Raw genomic sequence first — 21,828 nt, forward strand, 5'->3', positions numbered from 1 at the left:
GGATTCTTCCGTTCCAAGTGCAGGACTCTACACTTGTTGAACCTCATCAGATTTCTTTTGGCCTAATCCTCTAATATGTCCAGCTCACTCTGGACCCTGTCCCTGCCCTCCAGTGTATCTATGTCTCTCCCTAGCTTAGTGTGATCCGCAAACTTGCTGAGGGTGCAATCCATCCCCTAATCCAGGTCATTAATACAGATGTTGAACAAAACCAGTCCAAGAACAGATCCTTGGCGCACACTGCTAGAAACAGACTGCCAACCTGACATCGAGCTGTTGATCACTACTCATTGGGCCCGACAGTCTAGCCAGTTTTCTATCCATCTTACAGTCCATTTATCCAATCCATATTCCCTTTACTTGCTGGCAAGAATACTTCCCATACTGCGTTGCTTAGTGCATGTGTCTGGGAGCTGACCTTGTCCGCGAAGACAGAGGCAAAGAAAGCACTGAGTACTTCAGCTTTTCCCACATCATCTGTCACTAGGGGTGTGTCTAGACTACAGGGTTTTGTCAACAAAAGTGGACTTTTGTTGACAAAACTATACCTGTGTCTACACTGCTGCTGAGTTCTGTCGACATAACATCGACAGAACTCAGCAGTTTTGTTGACGGCTGTAAACCTCATTTTACGAGGAATAACGTCTTTTGTCCACAGAGTTCTGTCGCCAGAAGGCATTATTGCATCTACACTGTCTTTTGGGTCTACACTGTCATGTCGACAAAGCAGCTGGCTTTGTCAACAGAACTGGATGTAGTCTAGATGCTCTTTGTTGACAAAACTTCTGTCAACAAAAGCCTGTAGTCTAGACGTACTCTAGGTTACCTCCCTCATCCAGTAAGGGCCTCACACCCTCTCTGATCAGCCTCTTATTGCTAACATGCCTGTAGAAACCTTTCTTGTTATCCTTCACATCCCTTGCCAGCTGCAATTCCAATTACGCTTTTGCCTTCCTGATAACTCCCCTGCATTCTCAAGTAATATATTTATACTCCTCCCTAGTCATCTATCCAAGTCTCCACTTTTTGTATGCTTCCTTTTTGTGTTTAAGCTCACCAAGGATGTCCCCGGTAAGCCAACCTGGTCGCCTAACATATTTGCTTTTCTTGCTGCGCGTTGGGATGATTTCTTCCTGTGCCTTTAATAAGGCTTCTCTAAAATACTGCCAGCTCTCCTGGACTCCTTTCCCATTCATGTAAGCATACCAGGGAATCCTGCCCATCAGTTCTCTGAGGGAGTCAAAGTCTGCTCTTCTAAAGTCCAGGGTGTGTATTTTGCTACTCTCCTTTCTTCCTTTGGTCAGGATCCTGAAATCTACCATCTCATGATCACTGTTTCCCAGGCTGTCACCCACCTCTACTTCCCCTACTAGTTCCTCCCTGTTTATGAGCAGCAGGTCAAGCTGCACATGGCCCCTGGTCGGTTCCTTCAGCACTTGTACCAAGAAGTTTATCCAACATTCTCCAAAAACTTCCTGGATTGTCTGTGTACTGCTGTATTGGTCTCAACAGATATCAGGGTGATTAAAAAGTCACCCATGTGAACCAGGGCCTGCAATCTGGAAGCATCTCTCAGTTGTCTGAAGAAAGCCTCTTCTACCTCATCCACCTGATCCGGTGGTCTATAGCAGACACCAACCACAACATCACCCCTGTGGCTTCCTCCTCTACACTTAACCCATAGACTCTCAACAGTCTTTTCTCCCTCTAAATACTGGAGCTATGAGCAATCATACTGCTCTTACATACAGTGCAACTCCTCCTTTTCTACCCCACCTGTTCTTCCTGAATAGTTTATACTCTTCCATGACAGTGCTCCAGTTATGCAAGTTATTCCACCAAGTCCCTGTTATTCCAATCAGATCATAGTACTTTATCTGGCCCAGTTGAAGAAGTGACACAGACATTCTTTCTGCCCATGCCATTTAAAAAAATTGATAGCACCCAAGAATCCTAACCACACAAATTCCACTTTAATATGAAAGGGAAGGCAAATATAGGCCCAATTTTTCAAAAGCATCTACTCTCACACAGCATAGCCAATCATTCTCCCTGGAGGGTTTGTATATCTAAGGCAAGTAAAATGCTAAAATACATGCACATGTGCCTGAAAACTTGGCACATTGCATATACGAATCTGACTAGAAGCCTACTGCCTGTTTTTGAATAGCCATGGTCAGCCATTCTCAAATATGCACAGTTCAAGCAGTAATTATACCAGATACTAACAGATCTTCATTTCAAGGAACCTAAGGACAGGGCTATCCAGTATAACCATGATTTTCTAACAATGGTGTATGTCACATTTTGGGTATATATATGCAAGTTATATCAACTATATGGAGTAAGGATGTTAATTATCATGTGATTGACTAATTGCATAGTCAATGCATTTTTGCATCAACTATTCGATTCGTCAATAGGGCGGCACTGCCCCTTTGAAACACTGCAACAGTATTTCAAAGGGGGCAGCTAGGGTTAGCAGATTTCAAAAAAAAATACCGGACACACTTGATCTCAGATGGGGGTGGGCACCAGCTGGGAGGGGAGTGGGACGGGCTGGGAGGAGGTCGGGGGGAGCAGGGCTGGCCAGGGAAGATCAGAGGCAGGGGGGACAGCCGGCAGGAAGCAGAACTGGTCAGGAGGCAATTGGGGGAGGAGTGAGGAACCCGACAGCGGGAAGCAGGGCTAGCCGGGAGGCTGTTGGGCGGGGATTGAGGAGGGAAGAGAACCGGCTAGTGGAGAGCGGGGTTCTGCCAGTCCCATGCATAGTCCCGGCGGGACACGTAGGCGAGTCCAGCCCTGGGGATCCCATCCTGCTCCGGCCCCGCCCACGCCCTCTCTACTGCGTAGTTGCATACTGCCTGGCTGGTAGACATAGAATCATAGAATACTAGGACTGGAAGTGACCTCGAGAGGTCATCGAGTCCAGTCCCCTGCCCTCACAGCAGGACCAAGTACTGTCTAGACCATCTCTGATGGACAGACAGTGTGAGCACGTCTACCATCCAGGCAGTACGCAACTACGTACTGAAACTCATGATAATAAGACGACTTAATTAGAAAAAAAAAGAGGACTTTATGTGTCTGGTATTTTCTCAATTTGTTTCCTGGGCAGATACCGGACTGTCCGGTATCAAATACCGGACTGTCCGGTTCAAAACAGGGCACCTGGCAACTTTAGGGGAAGCGCCGCATGAAGCCCAGAACTCTGTGCACTGCTGTCACTTTGAAGTATCCCCCATTTTTCCTCCCCCACTTGCTGCCTCTCATAGAAGCTTATCAGATAGTCAACTAGTCCTTGACATCTCTAGTATGGAGAAGAGACAGGGCCCTCACTCATGGATCGAATTGATATTCACCCCAGAAGTGTTAACATTACACTGAGACTGTTTTGTTCAGTCTTTTATTGCGTGTTGATTGGGCCAATTGTTTGGCATACTGCCCAGTTTGAGATCATGGTCTAGTATGGGTCTGACACTTCATGCCGACATGCTCTGTGACTTGCAAGTACTGCCAGCTTACCTACGGATTGCCAGCCCAGGACTCAATTTAGGGGCTACAAAATTCTTGGTCTGTATTGGTCCAGGATATGCAATCTGGAAGTCTTCACCTGAAATACTATAATTATGCAACAGTTCCAGGACCAACATGCCTGTTGCAGTATGAAGAGTAATTTCAGAATAAAGCTAACTCTTTCAGTAATAATTAATTACTCTTTCAAGCCCAAGAACTGGTGAAACTTTGCTGCTCACGCATTAAAACTAGCAAATTCAGAAGATGTAAGAACCAAACAGGCCGATAAGATTAGGTTTGTAACTTACACTTTAGGTGTTCTCCTGCCCCAGATAAAAGCTGATAGAAGATATGAAATGTCCGTTCATCTTTGGCCTGACGAACAGCGCGAGACTTTTCCAACAAGTCTGGTCAGGAACAGTCAAGGATCTTAATTTGCACTGTGCATCTTTTCATGAAAAATTCTAATGAAAATTGGCAGTGTGGAAAGGACAGGAATCAAGATCTCACGACAGAATCTGAATCACTAGGCTTCATATAACAAAAGCTTTGCCCAGGTATAATTAACAAAATGGGACAGAAGTTGGTCTTAGAGTTTCAACTGCCGCTATGTTCAGATGAGTAAAATACAGCTCCTCTCCCCCTTCTTCTGGGATGTGCTGCCCATCCAACCCAAACAAAACTAAAATCATACTTGTTACAATAGAATATATATGGGACAGATCAGTTGGTTACAGTGGTGCCTTTTCTACAGTGCATACTCATAAGAACATAACATAAGAACATAAGAATGGCCACACTGGGTCAGACCAAAGGTCCATCTAGCCCAGTAGCCTGTCCGCTGACAGTGGCCAGTGCCAGGTGCCCCAGAGGGCATTGTCACTTGACAGTGATCAAGCAATTTGTCTCCTGCCATCCTTCTCCAACCTTTGACAAACCATTCCTTACCCTCTGGCTAATAGCCTTTTATGAACCTAACCTCCATGAATTTATCTAGCTCTTTTTTTAAACTCTGTTATAGTCCTAGCCTTCACAGCCTCCTCTGGCAAGGAGTTCCATAGGTTGACTACGTGCTGTGTGAAGAAGAACTTTCTTTTATTAGTTTTAAACCTGCTACCCATTAATTTCATTTGGTGTCCTCTAGTTCTGATATTATGGGAACAAGTAAATAACTTTTCTTTATTCACCCTCTCCACACCACTCATGATTTTATATACCTCTATCATCTCCCCCCCCCCCCCCCCCGTCTCCTCTTTTCTAAATTGAAAAGTCCCAGTCTCTTTAGCCTCTCCTCATATGGGACTGTTCCAAACCCCCTAATCATTTTAGGTGCTCTTTTCTGAACCTTTTGTAATGCCAAAATATCTTTTTTTGAGGTGAGGAGACCACATCTCTACACAGTATTCAAGATGTGGGCGTACAAAATTTTAATATAGGGGCAATAAGATATTCTTTGTTTTATTTTCTATCCTTTAATAATTCCTAGCATCCTATTTACTTTTTTGATGCTGCTGTACACCGCGTGGATGTCTTCAGAGAACTATCCACAATAACTCAAAAATCTCTTTCCTGATTAGTTTTAGCTAAATTAGCCCCCGTCATATTGTATGTATAGTTAGGGTTATTTTTTCCAATGTGCATTACTTTACACTTATCCACATTAAATTTCATTTGCCATTTTGTTGCCCAATCACTCAGTTTGGTGAGATCTTTTTGAAGTTCTTCAGTCTGCTTTGGTCTTGACTACCCTGAATAGTTCAGTATCCTCCGCAAACTTTGCCACCTCACTGCTTACCCCTAGATTGTTTAGGAATAAGTTGAATAGGATTGATCCTAGGACTGACTCTGGGGGAACACCACTAGTTACACCTCTCCATTCTGAAAATTTACCAGTTATTCCTACCCTTTGTTTCCTGTCTTTTAACCAGTTCTCAATCCATGAAAGGATCTTCCCTCTTATCCCATGACAACCTAATTTACACAAGAGCCTTTGGTGAGGGACCTTGTCAAAGGCTTTCTGGAAATCTAAGTATACTATATCTACTGGATCCCCTTGTCTACATGTTTGTTAACTCCTTCAAAGAACTCTAATAAATTAGTAAGACATGATTTCCCTTTACAGAAACTATGTTGACTTTTGCCCAACAAATTACGTTCCTCTACGTGTCTGACAATTTTATTCTTTACTATTACTATTGTTTCAACTAATTTGCCTGGTACTGACATTAGACTTACTGGTCTATAATTCCCAGTGTCGCTCTAGAGCCCTTTTTAAATATTGGCGTTATGTCTTCCAGTCCTTGGGTACAGAAGCTGATTTAAAGGATAGGTTACGAACTACAGTTAATAGTTCCGCAATTTCACATTTGAGTTCTTTCAGAACCCTTGGGATGAATGCCATCCGGTCCCAGTGATTTGTTACTGTTACCTTCAAAACAGTCAGAATCTGGCATATTTCAAACAAAATACTTTTTGTGAAAATTATTTCAAAGGAAATTTTCAGACTTCTTGATAGTGTGATAAACTGTTTTAAAACAAAAGGAAGGATTGTGAGTTAAAGAAAGCATTCACATTATACCTTATATGTAACTTTTTTTTTCCCTGCAAATGTCCTAACACTTCATCAAACATTCTAAACAATACACAAATTTGGTGACATAAGGTTGAGTGAGCAACTTCTTATTTTCACTGACATTGCACTGCTGAAGCAGGATACAGGTCTCGATGTTGGCCCCAACAATATAACCCGTAACATCAAAATTAATTCTAATGAATTTGCCCTGGAAAAAAAGATAAAAGTTTTTAGCAATTGCCAAAGATATGAGCTGTTCACATTAAAACATCTTTCCCATTTAAAAAGGTCACACAGTAGAGCCTTAGAGTTACAAACATCTTTGGAAAGGAGGTTGTTCATGACTCTGAACAAAACATTATGGTTGTTCTTTCAAAAGTTCACAACTCAACACTGACTTAAAACAACTTTGAAACTTTACTATGAAGAAGAAATATGCTGCTTTTTCTTTTTAAAAAATAGTTTATATTTAAACACTAGTGTATTTGCTCCCTTTCATTCTCCAGCCTTCCCTTCTCCCCCACTGCTTGACTGTACTTTTGATTCCAAATGAGATGTGTGATTGACTGGTAAGTTCATAATGCAAGAGTTGTATGAACACCCAAAGTTCTACGGATTTGGTAACATTTGCATCTGTCCTGGGTGATAAATATTTACTACAGATTATAATGACAAGATAGCCATTCACACCGTTCATACGCTTTCATTTGTATTCCATTAAAATGTCAAACTATTATAAGGTGAGATGTACTGTAAAAAGAAACACTGTAGTTATCAGAGGTATGCATATAATGTTTTATATTCTTATGAAAGAAAGCATTTTCTAAAAGGACGTTTAATTGTAATACTGATGAGAGGTGCTGAGTTGACAGGTTAGCAAGAGCAGTATAAAAACTTTTTCCAGAATGTGTCTCCATACTGACTTGAAGGCACACCTCCAGTGAGAAATTCATTCTCTGCAGCCATTCAAGACCCTCTGACAAAGTCATGTCTACAATAGGGAAATAAAAAGGTGTAATGTTTAAAAACAAGATTTTTTTTTCACAAATCACTAATTTAGACAAGTGATAGTTTGACCTCTATGCAACTGTCAAAAATGAAACCACCACTCGCCTTGTCTACACTAGTTTTACAATGAGATGTGACACCCTGTTGGCCATAAATACAAAACCTAGCACCAGGATTCAGGACATGTCGACAATAATCAGTAAAAGTGCTGAGCGCAATGTAGAGAAGTAGCAAGTAGGAGCTAGATTAAGATGACCAAATCCTTTGACACTGCATCTGCTATCTATCATTTTCTTAATCTGTAAGGGTATGTCTACACTAGCCCCATAGTTCGAACTAGGGAGGCTAATGAGGGCGACCGAAATTGCAGTTAACTGGTAATTCGAAGTAAAGGGTTTATTTCGGAATCACCCTTCTCTGCCGCGTGTAGACGCGGGCAGTTTTCGGGCTAGTCAATTTCCAAAAATGGCGACCGTATGGGAACATGCTAATGAAGCTCTGGATATTTAAATCCCGCACTTCATTTGCAATTTTGGTCACCCTCATTAGCCTCCCTAGTTCGAGCTAGGGGGCTAGTGTAGACATACCCTAAGAGACCGATTCAAGTGTGGCATCACCTGAGCCATCCAGTACCCCTCATGTCGTGGGCTGCTTAGGAAGCCCAAATTATGCAGACAAACATGTATTGAAAACAATCCCTCACTCTCACAGACCTTGTGAGACAGACTAATCCTCACCTATGGATAACCCCCTAACCTGAATTAAATCCTTTTCAGCAACCGCACAGCACACCGCAGGAGACACTCACCCAAGAACGTACCCCTGCAACAAGCCTTGTTGTCAACTCTATTCACACATCTACACAAGCGACACCATTATAGAATCTAACCACATAAGCCACAACATCAAGGGCTCATACAACTGCATATTCTCTAATGTGATCGATGCCATCATGTGCCAGCAATGCCCTTCTGCCATGTATATTGGCCAAATTGGACAGTCTCTATGACAAAGGATAAATGGACACAAATCAGACATCACTCAACCTGTAGGGGAATATTTTAACCTGCCTGGACAATCAATCATGGATTTTAAAGTAGCCATTCTTCTACAAAGGAATTTCACTAACTAAATTACAGAGACTGGAGAATTGGAATTCATCTACAAATTTGACAGTTACCTTAGCCTCGAATAAAAGGAATAAACTGCATTACAAAGTCAGCTTCGCCTGCCTCCAACATCTGCATTTTCACATCAAATGCTAAGTACGTGACACATCCAGCCCACTTAATCAGCGCATATATTTCTGTTATTTCTACTCCAACTCACTTGATGAAGTGGGTTTTATCATGAAAGATCATGATTCTATACATTTATTAGTCTAAGACTACACTGCAGCGCTATTTTGGGATACTGGAGGCATCCCGAAATAGCTATTCCACATCTTAACAGCAAGCCCGTTATTTTGAAATATAATGGGCTCGCTATTTAGATGTCCCTGTCAACCTCATTCCACAAGAAGTATGGAAGTATGAGACGGGAACATGCTAATGAAGCTATTTTGAAATTTACTCAAAACAAGCTATGCAATTTGCACAGCTCAAATTGCGTAGCTTATTTCAAGCTACAGGTGCAGTGTAGATGCACTCTAAGGTGCCACAGGACTACTCGCTATGCTTATGTGCAGTTTTCTTATTGCTCTATTGTACAATTTAAGTGGTTACAGAAAGTTATAGCACTGAAAGTTAATGATGCAACTCCAGTTAAGAACATACCAGTGATCTTCAAGTTGATTTCTTCAAGCAGTGTCTAAATCTGATTTCAAATATCGAACTTTCGGACAGCTATGCATGAAAACCGGGCCTAGAAAAAGGTCCTATTCATGTTTAAGTTTACTTCAAAGCTCTGAAAAATATGGTACTGTGCTGTTATACATAGAATTTTTTTCAAGTTTTACCTTTTAGGGACAAAATGTGTTTCTATTTTCTCACAGAGTCAGAGAAGCCAGTAACCCTATTAGCACCTCCCAAAATGAAGATGTTCCTCATTGAGACCGTCCTATAGTAGATGGCTTCTGGATATTCATCTGGCAAAGTCACCTACTGCAGGACAGGTCAAACAAGGAAAGTAAGAGAACACCACTAGTTATTATCTACAGCCCCCAACTCAAACTCCTCCAGTGCATCACTGACAATCCACAACCTATCTAGGAAAATGACACTTCATTCCAACAGACCTTTAGAGAAAGACCTGTCCTCACCTAGAGGCAGCCCCGCAACCTGAAGCTACTACTCACTAGCAGCCAAACACCACACCACAGAAATAGTTACCCAGGAACCTACCCCTCCAACACCGTTGCCAACTCTGTCCTCATATCAACAAAAGCAACAACATCACAGGAACTAACCTCCTAAGTTACACCATCAGGGGCTCATACACCTGCACATCTACTAACACAATATATGCCATTGTGTGCCAGCAATGCCCCTCAGCCGCATATACTGGCAAAACTGGATAGCCTCTGCACCAAAGGATAAATGGATACAAATCAGACCTCAAAAAAGGTAACACACAAAACGGTGGGGGGACGACATACATTTTAACCCCCTGGACACTCAGTAATGGATTTAAAAGTATCCTTTCCTCTACTACCACAAACAAAACAAAATCATCAAAACCAGATTACAAAGATAAATAGCAGAATTACAATTCGTTCACAAATTTAATACAGCCAAATTAGGACCGAATAAGGATTCAGATTAGTCACCTCACTACAAAGGCAAATTTTCCCTTTTCTGATAGTCACACCTCCCCGTCCAACTACTGCAAGTGAGCCACATCCACCCTGCACCCTGACTGGAATGGCCTCATTAATACTAGTCCTACACTTGATAAATAACTCCCTTTTATTATTCTAGTAAAATGTCCATGCCTCTGATTTTCAATCCAATTTACCTGAAGTGGATTTTACCCACAAAAGCTTATGCCCTAATAAATCTATTAGTCTGTGAAGTACGTGGGTCCAGGATTTCAACCCATTTACAAGAGACTGGCAGTGTCCATCCAGTTGTATATTATTCTGATTAGGGCTGTCAATTGACATGCGCTAATGCCTGTGATTAACGCATTTCAGGATTAACACGCCAAATAATTTAATGTGTTAAATTTTTTAGCGTGTTAATCGTAGGCATTAATGCGGCCTTTCAAAGGGGCAGCGCAATGCAGAGCCTGGCATCGGCTGGGGACTCCACAGCTGACCCCCGGCTCCAGGGCTGTCCCTTTGAAACACACAGAGGCGGCATTTCAAAGGACCAGTCCCCTCACAGCTGAGCCAGGGATCAGCTGTGCAGCAGCTGGCCCTTAGAAATGCCACTTCCACATGTTTCAAAGAGGCAATGGAGCCCGGGGTCAGCTGGGGACTCCCCAGCTGATTCTGGGCTCCATGCCGCATTTCCCCAGAACCCAGGATCAGCTGACCCCGGGTTCCTCTGCCCTGGGGAGCCCAGGATCAGCTGGGCAGTCACCAGCTGACCCCAGGCTCCACGGCAGTTGTCCCTTTGAAATGCCAGAGGCGGTGTTTTAAAGGGGCAGCCATGGAGCCTGGGATCAGCTGAGTACTCTAGCTGATCCCAGGTTCCATGCAGTGCTGCCCCATTGAAACATCACGGTGGCATTTCAAAGGGGAGGTGTGCACGTTTAAATCTTTTAATCACACGACAGCCCTAATTCTGATGTATATTTAGAATAGTGGTCACCAACTAGTAGATCTTGAAGCCTCTGACAGGTGATCTTGATTGGCTTGGCTAGGAAGCTATGAAGCGCTGGCACTTCAGTTGCCCTTCCACCCACTGTTATGCTACTCCTGCCCTTTAGGAGCCTCCTGCTTGCTGTGCAGGGTATGGGATGGAGAAGAGGAGGATGCTGATGTCAGAATGTACCTCCTCCCCCCACTCCTCTACCTCATCCCCACCCAGAGAGAAGGGGATGGAGGGAGTTAGGCAATGCAAATCTCTGTCACTCTCACACAGTGTGTGTGTGCGTGTGTGCGTGTGTGCGTGTGTGTCAGTCACTCACAAACACATACTGTCCTTCACTCATCTCCCAGCCCAACACATACGAGGGGGGTTGTTGTTACTCCTTTTACTGCTTGCAAAGTGTGTTATTTTGGGTTTGTGACTGGTCTGTGCAATTTATAATTTTCATTTCTCACTTGCGCTTAAATGTAATTCTTTGATTAGTGAGTTCTAAAATGCCTAACCTGGCAAGGCTAGATCCCTGTGGTAATTGCTGCTCCTGAAAGGGGCGAGCATGTCTCTGCATTCCCTGTGAGAGGCAGAGCAGGAGGTCTCCACATGCTGTCCTTGCCTGCAAACACCACTCCTGCAGCTCCCATTGATCAGTAACAGGGAACTGTGGCCAGTAGAAACTGTGGGCTCAATGCCAGTAGATGAGGGGCAGCACATGGTGCTATGGAGCCATTGCTGTACATGCCAGCTGCTTTCAGGAGTGGTGCAGGGCAAAGGCAGGAGTAAGCCTGCCTTAACCCCACTGCTCGACCACCTGGAAGTCGTCTCAGTTAAGTGGTGCCCAGCCAAAGCCTGCTCTTCCTGAATCCCTGTCCCAGCCCTGAACCTCTTCCTACACCCAACCTCCTGCTTCAGATGCAAGTCCCCCTACACCCAAACTCCTTCCCAGAGCTTGCACCCTGAAACATCCTGGACCCCAATCCCCCACTTTAGGCCAAGCCCGGAGCCCCTCCCACACTCCAAATCCCTTAGCCTGTACCCCAATCCCCTACATCAGCCTTGTGAAAGCGAGTGAGGATGGAAGTTGAAGAAAATAGGGCCTTGGAGAAGGGGTGGAGCAGGGTATTTCGTTTGAGGTAGATCTTACATTGAACTTAAATAGAAAAAGTGATCTTGTGGTTAAAAAGGTTGGAGACCACGGATTTGGAACAACACTTTAAAAACAGCTTCAACAACAACATCTTCTATGAGAAATTGAATAGTGTACTGAACTGGTAATTACTTATGCCACACAAGCAATACTAAGACTATAAACACAATTTAGTTTTGAGCATTGTTGTCCAATCCTGCTACAAATAACATTAAGACATGGTCGTAAAAAGATCTGTTTGCACCACAGAACTACTTGAGAATATGGATTCCAAATTTTGAACCAGAAGCTGGCTTTTGAGCTTCAGTCTGTTCATTTTTTCCTTTGAGAAAAAGCATCGGATCACATGACCAAGGAATCAGTAATTAAAAGTTTAAATCAGCAGCAGCAGACAAAAAAGCTGCTACAGGAAAGGAAAGTGAACTGTACAGATTTCTGTACTCCACATCCATCAGTAGAGACTACTGGGTAGCTGTTCTTTATGCAGATTCCAGGCAGATAACCAGTCAGCAAGTCTGGGATGGCACAAGGTCACCAAAACAAGGTCTAGTTTTCCTCCTCCCTCATTACCACCTTGTATCTTCCAGAGCCACAGTTCAATTATTTATTGACAACGCTCTGTGACTTAGCCACATGGACATGGGACCGAGCTCCAGCAACAGACAGTTGAAAGGAGAAAGCTACCTCCCTACAGGACAAACTCAGAGCACATTAGCATGATAATTAGAAAGACTTTTAGACCCCTCAAACTATTCATGTTAGGCCTTTCCTTTTCCTGTTTTTTGACCATGCATAGGAAAAAAAAAAAAGAAAGATTTTAATTAGCAGGAACCTATAAAGATGCCAGAGGCTTCTTGCATTAATGCTGTTTAGAGAATGGAAGACTGCAGAAAAAGGCCCTCATTGACCGGCTGAAGGGTGCAAAAACAGGAGTTTCTGAATGTGCCTTAAATAGATAGTTGAATCATTGGGCAGCCAGTGTCTTATATGGTCTGTAAAGAACCACATACATTTTTGCATTGGTCACCAAAAGCACTAGTGTGCGTTCTAGATGAATTGCTCAGGAGGAATTTTATTTGTAAAGAAAAGTAATGGCATTCATGTTTCCAGTATTTTGTACCCCAGTTTACATGTCCATTTCCATACAACCTCAGCTGCCAGTTGGTTCCCCTAATAGCTGTTGCTGGTAGTGATTACTCAGCAGCATTGCTAATAGTCATGTCACAGACTTCTACTATCATGAGTCTTGGAGAAGATTAATACTTATGGAGAGGTTACCAATTTCTCATTCCTAGAAGTGGCTCCTTTACATCAGTCTGGAAAACTCTTGTGTGGCAGTTAACATGAGCCCATGGATTACCTATTTTTGGTTAAAATGGGAGGACTTTGGCCTAAAAAATCATGACTCTGGCACTGAAGCTTATTTTAAAATGTCTGAAAGACATGCTAGCTGTTAAGGGCCAGAGTTTGGTCTCAAACTTATGGAGTATTCTAATCTGTGCAATGGTATCTGGCATAAGTGCTCTTTGAAACAGGCAACGGGCATGATGGATGGTGAACATATCTTTCTTTCTTTCATTATGAAATCATACTTTTCAATTAAAGAAAGCATGAAGATAAATGAAACAAGAAGTCACCTTAGTTATGCCAAAACAGATTAGACAGTCCGTTCTGCATTAGAATGTCTACAGTGACAGTTTTGTTTAAACTATAAGGGCAGATTCTACCATCTGCTATAAGAACAGAATATTCCAGAAATGGCACTTAAATATCTGTAATTTGACTCTGCTCAAAGTACTTCTGTGTTTTCAAATTTAAATTTAAGCAATAACTGAAAAAGCAGAACCTTCAAACCAATGACTGGATTACAGACTGGGCATTGCTAAATGTATCAGAACACTAAGTGAACAAATAAGCGCTATCTGGATCATAATGTAGTCTGTCAACTAGTTTAGTTCTGTTCATAACATACACAAGAAAAACAATGACTGGAAACCTGTTTCTGTGGTGTCTGCAACCAAAGATGTGATCAAAATACAACAAAAGCAGTGTTCCCTGTAAGATGTGCACTTGTGCAGCCACTCAGAAGAGATTCAGATGTCACCCAGCTGATTAGCAGAGTGCCCACAACTAGGTGTTTATTTCTGCTAGTGGCGCACATCCACACTAACATTTATTTTCCATGTGAATGGAGAAGATTAGCGGGAACATTGGTACAAAGATAGAGGAACTGGGATTTTACATCATGAAAACAGCATCTAACATAACTGTATACTTTGTAGGAGTCTAAACCTGACACACTCACTACAATACTCTGCTATTAAATAATTATAAAAAGAGGAGAGGGTCTGCTGGCTTTTGTGCTATGTAACAAAGCACTGCACTTCAAATGTAGAGATAAAAATTCATACTGCATTTTTCCTTTTGTCATTTCCTTTTAAATACTTATTACTGAAGACTGCTGAAGCCACCATCTGGAATCTGGAGCACATTATACTTATTCCTTTATAAAAATAATGCCAGAACCACTATGTTCACAATGATATGCAGAGTTAAGGGGAAATGGTGAGGAGGGGAAGGGGGAGGAAGGGAAACACAATGCAAAACAGACGCTTTAAATCTTTCATTAAACAGTACCTTAATTAAATGAGTAGTGTTCCGAGAAATTAAATAAAATGCAATTACTGGGCAGCTGAAACCTGTTGAGATTATCCAATGCATATGAATACCAATCATTACTATAAATAATGTGCCTTGAAGAATTTTTTATCATGCAATTTTGTGGCACCCTTCCTAGCTTCATTGATGGGAACTATTTAAAGGACGCACAATGACCATAGTAGCTCTAGTAAGTTAAATATGATGGATACAGCATTGGAAGAAGACTTAAATGTTTCAATATACAAATTAAACTTGAATTCAAGAAGGTAGAATGGAAAGGAGACTACCAATATCAATAAGGTAGGTTCTCACAAACAGAGTTATCATCTGAGGAGGTAAAATGTATATTTCTTTAAACTTACAAAACGAGAAGAGTTGTCATTTTTCACAGTCTTTGCATTCCCAAAGGATTCCAGAATGGGGTTTGCCTGAAGAAGCTGGCGTTCCAGTTCCCCCTAAAAAAACAAAACAAAACAAAAAAACAAAAACAAAACAAAAAAACACAAAAGCAAATTTATCTGAAACCCATGTGTATGTCAGACTGTTCCAATTTCCTTCCTGCTCATTTCTCCCCAGCTGCCTGACAATATCTTCAAAACACATTGCCTCTCATCTGATTCCTTGCTTTGTGACACTCTTCACTGGACTAGAGAAGATGACATCTATGGTACAGAAAAGTGACTAAGCTTAGGTGGGCTGATGTTAAAAGACACTTAAGATAGAAAATGAATTCAAGTTCAGGGCTAATGAATTAAGCACGGAATTCAGAGTAAAGCTCATATGCTATTTTTGCAGGGAGAGAACAATTGACCAACTAATGAAAAAAAGCTTTGGATTTCTGTGTTAAGAGTCTGCAAATTAGATCTTTAGAACTGTTAATGATCAGTATCTAAACAAGAACTGTATAATACAGCAGGTGCTTTAACCAATACCATCAGTCAGCAAGCTGTTAATTCTCATAGCTAGCTGGAGATTTGGAGCAGAATCTTTGGTATATGAATATCTTTTGACCTGGAGAGAGCAAGAGGGAGAGAATATGCCACAAATGAAGTTGAATAATGGCAAGATTAATGATTTTCAAATTTACACAGCAAGCCAACATAATTATACAGCTATGCACAGAATATTTATAACGCCCAATTTTTTAAATAACTTATTGAAGTTTAAGATAGTGAATTTAGAATTCATATGGAGCAAGAACCTTAAAAGAACTGCATAAGAGCTGTTAAAATTGCTGCCCATTAGAATATCTGGCTAGTATAACAAGGTCTGTGCTGCATCCATGAGCCCATAAAGTAGTAAGTGTGTGGGAAGATGTGATACTATTTCCTTTCCCTGAAGCAGGTTAACAAAGAATGGAATTATGTCTCTGGAATGTAATCAGACTTAATGTTCACAAATCTGCTTTTTCCAATCATTTACCATTTATAGCACATGAAGGAATAAAACTCCTGAACTGACAATGGAAGACATCACACACCTCTGTTAGTCCTTACATATGTTAATGATTACAAACCTGTTTTTTTAGTCATTTTGATTAATGACCACTAGATGCTTTTATATTTAAGTTGTAACATGTACCAGATTTGTTGAGAATTGATCCCTGCTCATTCTTGACCTTACTTGACCTCAGACTGCTCAAGATTTAATTCACTTAAAAACCAGATTTCCTTTTAAACTATGTCTCTTAAGAATTCTGCAGTTCCCCCCAAAAATTCAGAGTAGTCTCCAGAGACAGACTAACAACTATAGAGGACCCACACCATATTGTACACAGCTCCCACCCGGTGTTTTTAAAAAAGAAAGTGTTCCACAACACTATACCAACACAATATAAACCAACTTGGAGACTTTCAGCATTCAGTGTAAAGTGATTGTAATATCAGTCTCTCTTTTTTATAGTCTAAATTGCTTGTTCAGAATCTTGACCCATCTAAGGGAGTCAATAGTATCTCGTTCATGTTTTTGCACATTCATTGCTGGCAGATGTCAGGGATCGTTAAAGAAACTTGCTCACCATTCTGTACTCAGCATGAAACAAACCAACATCTTTCAAAAAAGTTACCTAAGTTGTTCATTGAAGCCCACTGATATTTAAGGTTCTACTTAACCTTGAAACAGATATTGGTTTCAAAATCTGGGCCTAATGACAGCACACTGTATTACCACTAAAGAGCCAGGCACTACAGACCTGCGCTATACATACATCAAAATCTACCTAAGAGAGAAACCAAAGTAAAAACATTAGAAGCACAACAAAATGGTTTGGTCTAATAAGGGGACACATTTGCATTTATTTATAATTTCAGATTAACCTGAAATGTAACAGTCTCCAATTTGAAGACACTGACACTTAGGGTTACCAGATGATTTAAAAAAAAAAAAACCCACCAGACACACTTGATCTCAGATGGGGGCAGGGACTGGCCTGGAGGGGAGTGGGACTGACCAGGGGAGATCGGGGGTGGGGGGGGGGGAGGAAAGAGGCGCAGGGGATGGCCGGCAGGAAGCAGGGCTGGCCGGGAGGGGATTGGGGGGAGTGGGGCTGGCCGAGGGGTGGGGGGGATGACACCGGCCAGCGGGAGATCAGGAGGAAGGAACTGGCTGGCGGGAGGCAGGGCTGGCCAGGAGGGGCTTGGAGGGAGCAGGTCTGGCTGGGGGGCAGGGGCGGGGAGGAGAAGGAGAACCGGCCGGCGAGGAGCGGGGCTGGCCCGGGCACACATAGATCCCGGGGTGCTGCCAGTCCTGCACACAGTCCCAGCGGGGTGCGCGGGCGAGTCCAGCCCCAGGGATTCCATCCCACTCCAGCCCCGCCCCTGTCCCCCTCCTCTCTACTGCACAGTTGTGTACTGCCTGGCTGGCAGACATGCTCACACAGTGTGAGCATGTCTACCAGCCAGGCAGTATGCAACTATGTATTGATACTTATAAGTTATGATAATAAGACTTAATTAGAAAATACTGGACTGTCCAGTTCAAAATCAGACACCTGGTAACCCTACTGACACTTATGGAGAGTGTTATTCAAAATCCCCTGAATAGAGATCGTTTGAAGTAAACCAAGATGGCAAACACTTCACAAGAAACAAAACTTACTTGTCACTGTTCTTTAAAAAGTCAGGATGGGAGTGGTGAAGAAGGTAAAGAGGAGAACCTTGATTACAGCCTACCAAGCTACAGCATTTCTTCCTGACTGAGATTTTTAGCATCCATGTTTAGAAAGTGACCTGACCAGAGATCACTAAACTTACTCTACATAAGTATTCTCTTCAGTAACTTTTAAAATAGTTTCCATAGTTATAATTTATAGATTAAAATGATTTTATGAAATCAGTTATTCTCAAACATTTCCCAGAGATTTTAGAATAAAGGCAAGATTGAGATAGATTTCCCTTTTTATATTGTCAAACAGATCTTGGAAAAAGCAGCATCAATATTGTGAGAAGTGAAGTCATGCAGTAATTCATGCAGATCAATACAGCAATGTTAGAACAATGACAAGAGATACTGTTATCTCAGTTTTAGAAAACCAGCATCCCCATGATTTGGTTTGTGAAATCTGTGTGAGAGACAGGGAGCTACATGCTACTCACATACAACAGGGATCCACTCTGTAGTTCAAAATGATAGTGAAACAAAATGTTAATGATCATGATCTATGCAATATACCAACACTTCCGGACTAGATTTTAAAATACTCCTACTGATTCATTTAAAACTATGAACATAATTGGAAACATTTTTTAATCTTGATGTGAACAGGTCTGTTTGTAAAATAAAGTAATCCATCTAAATATTATTCATTAGTCTCTGGTTTTACAAAGCAGCATTTGAGTATAAGACTTCAACAGGATGTAAGCAATTCTCATTTTCAATGAGATTTAGGCACTTAAATACGTGTGTATTTTGAAAGTGGGGATTTAAGTGCTTTTGAAAATGTTACCTTTAATCTAACCCTGCTGACCATGACAAAAACACTTACCTCCTGAAAGTAGTGACTACAGTGTATACTTTGGTGCGCTTTTCCTTCCATGTTTGGGAGTCCTAATTTTATCCTTAATTCCCCATTTCCTCTAATTACAGCTTGTTCTATAGGTGGGAGTCCAGACAGTCCTACTGACATTTCAGCAGTGTTTCATTAACCCTTCCCTGTTCTTATAACCTCAGTAATTATTGCTACCCCACCCCTCCTTTGTCCCTCACAATATCATCTTCATGACAATTCCACACATCCAGAGAAATAAGAATAGCTCAAGCACACACTGAAGATTTCAACTCATACAAGACAGAGCAGCCACCAGGCTGCTGGGACAGATTACAGCAAATCATGGAAGATTTTGCACTTTACAGGAAATCCTGATTTTCCCAAGCCCTGTACTGTTGTGAATAACATATCCATGTCTAATCTGAGCACCTATAAACCATTCAGGCATCCAATAATTTAGGATGAATGTGCATTAAGTTTCCATTTATTTAACAAATAATTTCTTGAGTACATTACTTAATGCCAAAGCATTCTTCATTAAAATCTCAATAGTACATTTGCCAATGGTACACAGTGAGTTGGAGGATTTAAAACTGTGGTGAAGGTGGCATTTTTGTTTTAGGACAGATAGATACCAGATTTATCTTGGAGCACCTGCTAGGTAGTTTAATTCAAAGTTATTATTATTATTATTAATGGAGATTGCCTATCTCCTAGAACTGGAAGGTCATCAAGTTCAGCTCCCTGCCTTCACAGCAGGACCAAGTACCATCCCTGACAAATTTTTGCCCCAAATCCCTAAATGGCCTCTGCAAGGATTGAACTTGCAACCCTGGGTTTAGCAGGCCAATGCTCAAACCACTGAGCTATCCCTCCCCCCAAAGTCTGTTAATAGTCAGGGCCTTTGTACAAATGAATACATTTTGCTAAAATTATTTGGCCACATACCTGTCCTAATCTGTCACCACTTCATGTTAAAATGCCACCACAATAGGAGTATACATATTTAAAATTGATCACTCACCTGGTCATACAAAAATAGTTGGAAAAATACAAATTAACCCATATAAATTTAAAAGCATAAAGAAACACACTTGCCTGATGTTTCACGGGTTTAGGTGATTCGGGCTGTTCATTGCAAACAAACAAATGCAGGTGTTAGCAAGTCTGCGTTTTTCCCAGCTGCAAGCTATACCCCATATTAATGATACGTGTTAGTTTAACCAAACACTCAGTTCATGGAAATGGTTTTACCCAGTTAGAATAGCTCTGCTTCTAGCTACAATATTTCATTTGTCATTTCATACTAAAGTTATTTATGCATATTCAAATAACTAACACAATATAAAGTACATTTGCCAGAGACAGTAAGTCTTCCTCCACACATTCTTGCCTCTACAGAGTACTGCAGAGGCAAGAATTTAGCTAGTTGATGTATGCATATAAATTCTCCTTGTCAGCTAAAAAGTATCTAAAATAAAACTGAGTTGTTTTTTCTCTGTTGGCTTAATCACTGGACACTGTAATTGTTCAGCAGTATTGCATTCAGCATTCTTCTAAAGAAATTAGGCAGGTCCTGAGAGTCACCAGCACACAAGAGATCTGAGCACTTGCTTCTTCACCCACCTCCCCAAACAGGATATTTTACAATATAGTTCTGGATCCTTTTTGGAAATAAATGTGCAACCTCCTGTCTTGATCTCACAACAGAAGAGCAAAAGGGAGCTGGAGGGCGTGGAAAGGGGGTCTCAAGAGTGATTTTTCTCCCTAGGAGAAAGTGAGTGTTGTTGGTCTGGAAAATATTTAATTGAACTTAAAGGGAGAAAATGCTGTTAGAGTGTGAGAGTACTGTAGAGAGAGAGAGACATTTTTTTCAATTTTTTATTTTGACCAATAGCAAGATTAAGTTCTCGGGAAAGTTTTTTCCCCAGACAGCTCCCAAATGCACCTATGTCCAAAATTTACAAAGCACTGAAATTATTTCATAGCAAGGGAAGAGGTCTTAAGATGTTCTTAATCAAGTAAGCAAACTGCTCATTCTGTTTATGGTTTTGTTAAATTTTAAAACAACCAGAAAATCCTAGGAACATGCCTCATGATGCAATAGCGACACTATAAGCTAGTCTAGACATGCTCTTTAGCTGAAATACATTAATACCCCTTTCTCTCTTATGTAGTTCTTTATCAGTAAGTCTCAAAGGAACTAAACTTTGTTATTTAGACACAAATATAAGTGAACAATTATTTTAGAGTAAAGGTGGCGAGAGTGTATTTGTTACCAGTTTTACTCTCAAGCTGGCAACAAATTGACTTTAGCTAAGTCAATTTTATTACAAAGTGTTCACTGAGTTACATCAACAAAACAATTTAGTAAAAACCACTGCAAGCTTGTGCGAGGACCAGTCCCATGTAAAGGCTTTTAGACTTTGAAAAAAAAAAATTGTTTGACAAATCTAATTTTTTTTTTTTTTTTGCTAATTTCTCATTTCCTTAATACTTCCCATTTGAATTAGATTTATTTATGTTACTGTACACCCAGTCCTAAGGCCTCCTGCCCTTGTCATCCCCACAAGACTTCCTGGTTTGGTCAGCTGTTACAAACGTATATAGCACTATGCCCCTAATTCTGCTCCATTTCCCTCCCTGCATCACAAGTTTATAATCTTTGCACTGGCTTTTTAAACATGGAAGTACACAAACATTCTATAAAAGGTCTTCTCCATTTTTTTTGGAATTACATATCAAAAAGCTACATTAAGAGAACATTAGTGTTCCAAAAATAAACCTTCTAAAAAAGTTAGGAAATGTCGGTATTTGGGTTATCTGTGCAATCTTTCGTTACATGATCACTTGCTCTTCCTGCAATAGGTTGGTGTAATTCATTGCATGGAATGGAGTAGGGATGCGAAAGGTTAACTGGAAAGCATTGCCCTAACAGGTAATGCTTAACAGTTCTGGTTCACTGGTAGGAGCTGGAGCAGCTCCCCGCCTGCCCTCGACAGGGAGCTGCTGCAGCCCTACAGGGCCGATCACAGGCAGGGGTTGCATTGGTATTCAAACCCACTAGCCAGAGCAAGCCATGTGTCCCAGGAGCCTCATACAGTTGTGTTCTGTAGTGACTGCGCTTTGACGAATACCAGTGATGACAAATACCATGACCTGGAAAGCAAGTCTCAGGTAGGGAGGCCAT

At 41.4% G+C, this 21,828-nt stretch overlaps 1 protein-coding gene across 3 annotated transcripts in view; it reads right to left on the minus strand.

Annotated features, from left to right (window-relative positions):
• Positions 1-21,828, minus strand: part of MYH10 (myosin heavy chain 10) — a 146,865-nt gene that overhangs the window by 62,412 nt on the left and 62,625 nt on the right. The window contains exons 6-10 of one of the 3 annotated variants that reach the window (XM_075903462.1): positions 19,737-19,766; positions 18,247-18,264; positions 15,016-15,108; positions 6,233-6,296; positions 3,825-3,923 (exon numbers count right to left, since the gene is read on the minus strand). In XM_075903462.1, the coding sequence (XP_075759577.1) occupies positions 3,825-3,923; positions 6,233-6,296; positions 15,016-15,108; positions 18,247-18,264; positions 19,737-19,766 (304 nt within the window). The remainder of the gene's footprint in view (positions 1-3,824; positions 3,924-6,232; positions 6,297-15,015; positions 15,109-18,246; positions 18,265-19,736; positions 19,767-21,828) is intronic. The other 2 variants (XM_075903463.1, XM_075903464.1) reach the window with 2 other exon arrangements.

The sequence above is a fragment of the Pelodiscus sinensis genome, chromosome 20 (genome assembly GCF_049634645.1).
Source record: "Pelodiscus sinensis isolate JC-2024 chromosome 20, ASM4963464v1, whole genome shotgun sequence".
NCBI lineage: Eukaryota > Metazoa > Chordata > Testudines > Trionychidae > Pelodiscus > Pelodiscus sinensis.